A 9,409-nucleotide genomic window follows, 5' to 3' on the forward strand; every position below is an offset into this window, starting at 1 on the left:
GTGGAAACCACCAATGGTCAAGCCTCCAAGGCCAATTCCATATGGCCGGGGGTGGAACACTGTCTAACTTTGGGTCTGCCAGAAGCCAACTCTGAGAAAAGAATCTGAATGCAAGTAGCTTATTTGGGAGGTGACCCCAGAAAACACCAGCAGAAGAATGGAGACGTGGCCCCAAAAGGAGAAGGAAACCAATCAGACTTCCCTGGACACCTGGAGCTATCGTGTCTCCAGTCACGTCTCGGGGCTATTCCGTGTGAGTGGCAAGGGGCAGAGGTATTTATTCTTTCACTCTCATGAGCCATGAGTTGAAGGCTGTTCCCAAGGGGCTGGTAATTCCCTGGAGCTCTCACCTGCTTCACATACGGGCAGTGTGGTCTCTTGGTGGCCAAAGGGACGCCGGAGGTGGAAGTCAGGCTGGCACGTCCAGAAGTTGGATATGTGGTGAGGCACCAGCAGCACCTGCCACAGGGACCCCTCCCCTGAAGTTACAGTGGTCTGTGGGGCCGGATGGCAGGTCTTAGAAGATATGCCTTGGCAGGTTTCCAAGGTCAGAGCTAGCTGCAAACTGGTTTGTTAACTGGTAAAGCTGGGGGTAGACTGAAGCCAAGCATATAATCAGGAAACAAACAAACAAACAAAAACAAAGCAAAAACAAAAAACAAACAAACCCAAAACAACAACAACAACAACAAAACAAAAGAAAACCAAACCAAAATAAAACAAAAGAAATGAGCAGTGGGAGGTGTGGGGGCAGGTGTTCCAGAGACTGTCCATGTACACAGCTGGCTTCTGTCCATCCCGATGTGTGCTGACTCTACCACAGGACCTTCCTGCACTGATCCAAGGCTGTGAGGTGGATCCAGGGTTGGATAAGCTCATCTAGAAAGGATGCATCCCTTCTGGGCGTCTTTACGAGGTCCTCACAGGACCCTTCCTTCACCTAGTCTGCAAGCCAGGAAATGGTTCTCTATCTAACCATGCCAGAGGGGTTTTAAAATTCAGGACTTTCTGTGCATGATAAAAAAGCAGCTAGAGCTGACCTACCCTGTCCCCAAGCCCTCCGTATAGTGATGTGCAGGAGCCAGTTACTGTCTCTTCCTCCCGGGGGTCCTGATGAAACGCTTCAGCCAGGAGCCGCCTGGGGTCAAATTTGCCCTTTCATAACCTTGGTCTTGCCTCTGGATACATGCCTGGCTTGTGACATCTTCTTCTGCTTTGTCTGCTGGTCCCAGCTATACTGAACGTGTGTTTTTTATCTGGTATCCTATGACTTTGAATTCGGGGTCTTCTTGCCAGGACCACACAGATTTTTGTCAATGTTATTCTTTCATTTTGTATTTGCCTCGATCTCTTTTTGATAAACAGAAAGTTTTCCGAATATAAAATTAATATCCTACGTGTGTGGAAAATTTTTAAGATATGGAAACACATGAAGAAGGAAATTAGATATCACTCTAAATTCCTCCACCTAGAAACATCTGCTATACGTTCTCTTTTAAATTTTTTTTTAACATTTATTTTTATTTTGAGACAGAGAGAGACAGAGCAGAGCAGGGAGGGGCAGAGAGAGGGAGACACAGAATCTGAAGCAGGCTCCATGCTCTGAGCTACCAGCACAGAGCCCGACACAGGGCTCGAACTCACAGACCTCGAGATCGTGACCTGAGCCAACGTCGGACACCCAACTGACTGAGCCACCTAGGCTCCCCTGCTATACATTTTTGATATATCTTCTTTGAATAATCTTTCCATGTCTTACATATAATTTAGAAATTAATTTGATATCGTATGTCATATTTTTGTTCATAGCACACTATTTTGTGTTCAAAAACAACCACTATTTCATGGAATGATGCATCAAAATTTACTTTAGTATCCCTGTCCCATTGGATATTTAGTCTGGCTGCTTATATTTCAATGCAAGAAAAATATATTATGCTCAGCCTTTAAAGTCAGACTTTAACCAAGTCTCTAATAATTTTCTTAGGATTGGTTATTAGAAGTCAAGTTCCCAAGTGGGGCCGTTAGAGTATTTTAAAGTTCTTGATACATGGTGTGAAATGGCCTTCCAGTGCATGCCTGGGATTTCTTAGTTCTCTCACTTGCAAAACTCAGATTAAAAAATACAGACAATGCTGCCAAGCTCTTCCTTAAAAAAAAAAGGGGGGGCCATCCCCATGCTTTAATGGCAAACTTAGATTACAAAGTCTGTCCTTTCTGTTTCTCCTATTCTTCTTCTGTTATTGCCCTATTATCCTAATCTGTGCCCTACTTTCCTTTGAAAACATCTGTTGTGCTTGTAGGAATTTTATACCTCCTCTTGGTTTTAGGCAGAAAGTTAAAAGAGAGAGAGAGAGAGAGAGAGAGAGGGAGAGAATTCTCTTTTGTGCCGCATGCTGGCTGCCCCAAAGGAGTTCTCTCATTCACAGAAGGTCTTCCCTCTGTGGCAAAGAGCTCCTTTCTAAAACTCCCGAGTGGTGGAGGGACGTTACAGCCCCTTCCCTCAGTGAGTTCTGCTTGACCTTGAAGCAGCTGTTTAACATGTGGATTTAAAAACCACAGAAGGGTTGCTTCTTCCAGACAGCACCTCTGGCTAAATCAAGGGTGCACTGTTGGGGGGTCGGGGAGGCATTCCAATAAATTATTCTACCTCCTCATGTGGGGATGGCATATAACGTTAAATCATTTGGGGACAAATATTTAATGATATGGAGAAATGATTTTAGTATATTACAAAATGACATATACACTATCCTCCCATTTGTATATGCATAGAAAGATATATGCTAAAATATTAACAGAGGTGTCTTCAAGTGGTGCTGGGATTGTAAGTGATCTTTTTGGTCATTTGCCTTTTTTCTGCACTTTCCAAGTTTGTTACGGCACCCAAAGGGGAAAAAAGCTGTATCATTTCTCTTCCAGCCAGACTAGGGACCCAACCCTTCCCCATCAGCCATTCTGCCGTGGGCATTGGGGTCCATGCAAAGTGCCAGTTCCATGTACCACCCTAGACTGGTGGCCCCCAACTTGGCCCTGAAGGGGCAGGCAGAGTGGACAGCTCTGGATAAAGCTATCTGAGGGAAAATCGACACCTTCTGGGGGCTTGGAGAGGGGTGCTGAGAGTGGGGGTTGGGAAAGCAGGAGAAAGGCACCGTTGTCCTCCCTCCGAGCCCTCTTTCTCTCTTCTGTCACCACCCCAGGCCCAGCAGGAAGCAAGATATGAGGTGACGAGGTGATGGAGCAATAGAAAATGCTGAGTTTTCGGCTTCCCCAGATACAAGAGACAGATTATGTCCTTCCCCCATGTTTGTATAAATATCTGAGCTGTCAAGCCAGCAACTAGGATTTGCTTCCCTCTTCCCTAGGAATTAGCTGACAAGCACACTGGAAACTCTCCAAACTGGGTAGAATAAAAGGCACCTGTTGGGCTGCAGATAGTCTCCAAAGGAATCAAAACGAGCCCATTTTTCAATGAAATACAGTAGCGTAAACAGTGTGTATAGAGATGTTCTTGCGTGTGAACCCATCAATAGGCAACAGGATCTGTGTGTAATTGGCCCAAGGCCCCTATAATGATACTATTTTGAATGGATTTATTCAGAATTTCAACATTTCATTCATTCAGTCTTCATTCATTGATTCATTCAACAAATATCTGACGTAAAGCCAGTTGATCTCCGGTTTATCACCAGTTTATCACCGCCAATATCACCTCCTCCAACTGTGCATCTTTAAGCAAATCGCAGAGCTTTCCCAAAGCTTTGTTTCTGTGTTATGCTGGTAACCAAGGGTTTTCTGTAGGGCCACACAATGTCTAGTACACAGTTGGCTCTCACGATGGGCAGCTATTAATGTTGCTGCTGTTGTGTACCTAGGACCTAGGTGTGCCACCAATTCCTGGAGCATTCAGGGCCCCCTTGGTGCGCATCTGGGGAAATGAACTGTGCATGAATCCATGTCTTTACAGATGCCGGAGCCCCCACGTACATGTATGAGTTCCAGTATCATCCAAGCTTCTCATCAGACATGAAACCCAAGACGTTGATAGGGGACCATGGCGATGAGCTGTTCTCAGTCTTCGGGGCACCATTTTTAAAAGGTGATGGCCCTTTGGTGACGACAAATTTGGAGTTAGAAGATATGGGTTTAAGTCTCAGTTTGGTGGCCATGGGTCAAGTTCCCCCTTCTCTCTTGACCTTACTTACCCAAATACATCGGAGCAGGGCTGAACTATGAAAATTTCCAACCTTTCTCCTACCCCGACACATCTGGTGGAGAAGGTATATCCAAGTGCCCCCGTTCATACTCTAAGAACTCAGGCCTGGGTATCAATAAGCCACATGGCAGGTCACCTGCTCAAGCGCTAGAGGGCCCTGCTCTAGCCCTCACCATGCAGGGCCCTGCTCAAGCGCTAGAATGTCACCACTCACTTCCCACTGTGAGTGAGGGTAAGGTTAGAATTGGTGTTGACCTTGAATCGGGGCTAATGTGCACGTGTGTGTCTGTCTGTCCAACCATCTACCCACCTAAAATTCCTAACTTTCTCAACTTAATATATTTAATAATATATATAATACTTTATTATTTTTTAATGTTTATTTTTCAGAGAGAGAGAGAGAGAGAGAGAGCTCAAGTGAGTGAGGGAGGGGCAGACAGAGAGGGAGACACAGAATTCGAAGCAGGCTCCAGGCTCTGAGCTGTCAGCACAGACAAGCTGAGAGATCATGACCCGAGCCACAGTTGGACGCTTAACCGACTGAGCTCCCCAGGCACCTAGATAATATAATACTTTAAAGAAGACCTTTCACAAATATCTCCAATGCCTTCACTATCACCAGTTACAGATGACTTGCGTGTGACCCACCTCAGGCTGTTTGTGGCCGACACAGCAGTGCCTCTGGGCATTTCCTGCTTGGCTGACACATTAGGGCCACTGCACATCAATGATATTTCAGGTTTTATGAGAACATGGGTGGGTAAAAGAGAGTGAGCAAAGGCCCAGATGGGAGCAATCCCAAGGTGGGGTCTCTGTAGTGAACATTCTGGGTGTAGCCCTGGAGACCTTGATAGGTGCGGGGAGGCGTGGCTGTCTAGGCACTGAGGAGACTGCAGCCACCCCCGAGTCCCCCATCAGCAACGCCCAAGCTTAGAGTGCACACAAATTACCCAGATCTTCTTGACATGCAGATTTTGACACAGTCGGTCTGGAGCAAGGGCTCAAATTCTGAGTTTCTAACAAGCAGTCCCGTGCTGCTGGCCATAAACCACACTTTGAGTAGCAAAGGCTTTTTTTCTTCTTCCCCACAGGAGGTGCTTCAGAAGAGGAGATCAGACTCAGCAAGATGATGATGAAATTTTGGGCCAATTTTGCTCGGAGTGGGTGAGGCTGGTGACAGAGATGGAGCAGGGTTGGGACAGGCGGGGGTGTTTACTGGGAAAGGTAGTTCCCAGCCCTGTAACCCTGACAAGGAGCCGCGAGAGTTCTCTAAAAGTGGACAGGCTGCCTAGGATTCGGTGAGCTCCCTGCCTCTGGAGGTGAAGGAGCCTCCTGGGGGAAATGAAACCAAGAAGTCCTGCAAATCTCAAAGTGTTGTTGGGTCCCCACAGTCACTTTGGGCAATTCTCATTTGATTCTGTTCCTAGGAACCCCAATGGGGAAGGACTGCCCTCTTGGCCGGCATATGACCAGAAGGAAGGGTATCTGCAGATTGGAGCCACCACTCAGCCAGCCCAGAAGCTGAAAGACAAGGACGTGGCTTTCTGGACCGAGCTCCTGGCCAAGGGGGCAGCAAAAAAGCCACCCCACAAAGAGCACGTTGAGCTGTGAATGGGTGGGCTGGCTGGCCATGGGCCCTGGGGGAGCCCAGACTGGGGTAGTCTATGTAGGTGTTTATGAGCCAAAGAGGGATCTTATGGAGGAGGCTGGGAATATGTCTGGTGGGGGAGGGCAGAGGCCGGGGAAGAGGAATTGTGGCCAATATAGGGAATAAATGTTCTCTCGGAGACCACGTCAGTGTCTGTGTCTTGGGCTCAGGGAGAGGAGATGAATAGGATGGGCATGATTGTCTGGAAGGTGCCTCCGGTGGGGATGGCTTGGCCCCAGGAGCTGCCAAGGATAATTGTGCATCCGCCCCATGTCTCTGGGCCCTCAACAACTTCCAGCAACAGGATGTGGGGTGGCCAGAATGTAATGTCTCTCTTGTCCATGTGGAGCTACCAGTCTACATATGTACCTGCAGTGGTGGAGAAAGGAGGTGTCGTGACCCTGTGGCACCGTCATGTGGCCCTTACTGACCCTTCCAGAGATCCGCAGTTTTTCTCCAATGTACACAGCATCCTCCCGGGCCCTTCCCTGAGGTCATCTCATCCAGCAACTTGCCTGAACCCCTCCTATAGCCTGGATCACTTCAGGATTTATCGTTAGCATGTCTGTGCTGGCTGCCCATTAGAATCACCTGAACAACTTTTTAAAAAATGCCGTTGCCCAGGCCCCATCCTGATTCTAATTCCTTTGTCCGGGGGAGGGTCCTGGACAACAGGAATTTTTTTTTTTTTAACTCCCTATGTTTAGCTGGTGTGCGGCTAGAGTTGAGAACCACTGACCTGGTCCATGAGTTCTTCAAGGCAGGACTCTTTGTACGAGTCTCTATGTCTCCTGGGCCCTGCACAGTGTGTGTGCTGAATATGTGCATGGATGGATGGTTGAATGCATAAGCCAGCGAATAAAGGAGAGTTCCCAGGTTCCTGAAGATTGCGAAATAAATAAATAAATAATATATATATATATAGATAGATAGATAGATAGATGGTGGTCAGATGGAACTTTACAAGGTGAAGGTGGGCATCAGCCTTCAGGTATCCGATGATTATACCTTTGAATCCTATAATAATAACAGTAACTAGAAGTTATTGGATATTTATTATGTGCCTTCATAATAAAGTACTTTTTATATTAATTCAGATAATCTTCACAGACACCCTTTGAGGTGAATGCTTGCTATCAACCCCATGGAAGTTAACACAAGGCCCAAGAAAACTCAACTAGTAAGCGACAGACAAAACCACGTACATAATTTGCTGTGCAATTTTATTAACAATAAAAATAACTATTTATTTAAAAATTGTTAAGAATTTCAAGATGGCGACTGCAGAGTTTTAAAGCCACCGTGAGCCTAGAGTCCTGAGTGAACGCACGGGTCTCGCACCTATGAAGCCCATCCTGGTGACGCAGCTGGAATGTGGCCCTTAGCAGTCTGGCTCTAGAGCTGGAGCCCGTAAGTGCGAAGCAATCCTTCCTTTGTAAGCAGGACACTTCAAAACTCCTATTCTGGGCTTGTCCTGACCTCTCCAGTTCATCGGATTCGGCCAAAGGCACCCATTTGACTGGCGGTTCTTTGCTGCCCTCTAGTGGGCAGTGTCCAGATAGCCACACTTGCTTCCGGGAGGGATCCAGGACTGTAAGGGGGCTGAGACTCCCAACTCTGTCCCCACCGCGGTGACTACGCCTGAGCTGACACGGTCAGGGGCAGCATTCAGATTGGTCTCTTGGCGCCTCCAGAGTCCTACCCACGCAGGGGCAGCTTGGGTAGGAGCTCCTCAAGTCTTATTCCTACTTCAAACTGAGATGAAATGTTTCCTGGCCCTGGTGGTCTCCCCAGCCTCCAACAGAACGAATCCAGTTCCGGGCACCTCAGAAGTGCTCGGAAAACTCCACTCGCACAGCACTTCTCTGCAAAGCGTCTGTCCTTTGCCTCTCATCCGGGCTGATGAAAGTCCTAACTAGCCTCCCTGCCATTTTTTCTCTGTGCTATAGCGCCAGGGTGATCCATGTGAACGGCCACCCTGGTTTTCCCTTGTTATGCACATCCTTTGCCGTCTGATTTTGCAGCTCCACTCATAAAGAGTCTGGGTTGGCCTCTTCACTGGCTTTGACAATAAAATATGGCAGAAGTGATGCTGTGCCTCAAGAGGTCTTGCACGTGTTCACACACTGTCTTGAACCCGCATGACTGCCGTGTGAACGAGCCCAGGCCAGCCTGCCAGGAATGAGGCAGCACACAGAGGGGAGGCATCCCAGGAGAGGCTATCCAAGACCAGTCGGCCTCCAGCCGACCCACAGCTTCAGACGCTTGGGTGAGCCCAGTCAGGATCAGCTGAGGCCGGCCAGATCCGCGGACCTTCCTGGGTGGTCCACAGACCCCTCGGCCGAATACACAGCTGTTGTTTTAAGCTTTGGGCCGGTTTGTTCCACAGCAGTCACTTGCTGATACACTATGTGACACCCAAGTATGGACATCTGCTCCACTCCTATCGAAAACTTATTAATGACTCCTCATTGTCCTCTGGAAAAAAGTTCCATCTCCCTATTGCAAGTTGGGAAGGCCCTCATCTTCTAGATCTTACTTGCCTCTGCAGCCCTTCTATTTGGAAATTTCCACGGCAAATTTCTTCAGATCCTTGTGTCCCCTGTAGCCCTGCGTGCATCTGTGCTGTCACTTTTGCTCTTCTCATGACCTGGAATTTTCCTCCTGACTCAGCTCAAGTATCACCTGTTGCAGGGCACTCTATGATCTCCCCAGGTGGGGTTCTGTGCACGATTTCTCTGCCAGGTTTTGAGATGGCCTTGTCCCCCTCATCTCTGTAAACCCCACCATCTACTGAGGGCCCACCATGTGCCAGATACTCATCTCGACCCTGGAGAGATAAATATCGGTGGTTGCTGTCTTCTGTCCCCAAAGTTGCTGGCCCCCTGAAAATTCATTTCAACAAATTGTGGTAAGTTTGGTGAGAGGGGTGGGTTAGGAAAGGCTTTCTAGGGGCGATACCATGAGGGACAGGTAAGAGTTGGCCAGTTTCAGAGAGATGGGGAAAGGCCCCGGGATGAGGCCCAGGGGGACAGGGTGTCCTTGGGTACACATCTGCAGCTAGTGTATGTAGGGTGACCAGAACAGAGAGGGGGAATGAAATGAGGATGGTCTGGGTTTACTTTGAAGGCACTGGGGAGACGCCAGCGGGCTACAAATAAGCACGCAGTAGGTGCTTAATATATGTTTCCTGATCAGCACACCATCTGCCTCCTCTATCAGACTGAGAGTTTCTCAATGACAGGGTTATTCCTTCTTTCTATAGTCCAGTTCCTCCCTGGTATGCACTAGGACCAGGTAGGGTTTTCATCAGTGAATAAGTGAACGAAAGAGTAAATAAATCCACCCGAGCGATAACAATACAAAACCAAATGGATCTTTTCATCCAGACAAAAACTACTCTCTGCTCCCCTGGTTCAGGGAAGTGTGGAAGGTTCAGATGGGCTCTGAGGGGGGTCTAGAGAACAAAGACCCCCATCCTCCTGGCTTCTCTCAGCCTCTGCTCTGCAGGAGGAATGTGCATGGGTGCCATCTGGCGGCCACAG

At 48.1% G+C, this 9,409-nt stretch overlaps 1 protein-coding gene across 2 annotated transcripts in view; it reads left to right on the top strand.

Annotated features, from left to right (window-relative positions):
- The window catches only part of CES1 (carboxylesterase 1), a 30,787-nt gene extending 24,779 nt beyond the window's left edge, over positions 1-6,008 (top strand). For both annotated transcript variants that reach the window (XM_015070350.3, XM_015070351.3), the window contains exons 12-14: positions 3,968-4,099; positions 5,308-5,380; positions 5,644-6,008. In XM_015070350.3, the coding sequence (XP_014925836.1) occupies positions 3,968-4,099; positions 5,308-5,380; positions 5,644-5,827 (389 nt within the window). In that variant the 3' untranslated portion in view covers positions 5,828-6,008. The remainder of the gene's footprint in view (positions 1-3,967; positions 4,100-5,307; positions 5,381-5,643) is intronic.
- The last annotated feature ends 3,401 nt before the right edge of the window (positions 6,009-9,409 follow it).

Source organism: Acinonyx jubatus, chromosome E2 (assembly GCF_027475565.1).
Source record: "Acinonyx jubatus isolate Ajub_Pintada_27869175 chromosome E2, VMU_Ajub_asm_v1.0, whole genome shotgun sequence".
In the NCBI taxonomy this organism is placed as follows: Eukaryota; Metazoa; Chordata; class Mammalia; order Carnivora; family Felidae; genus Acinonyx; species Acinonyx jubatus.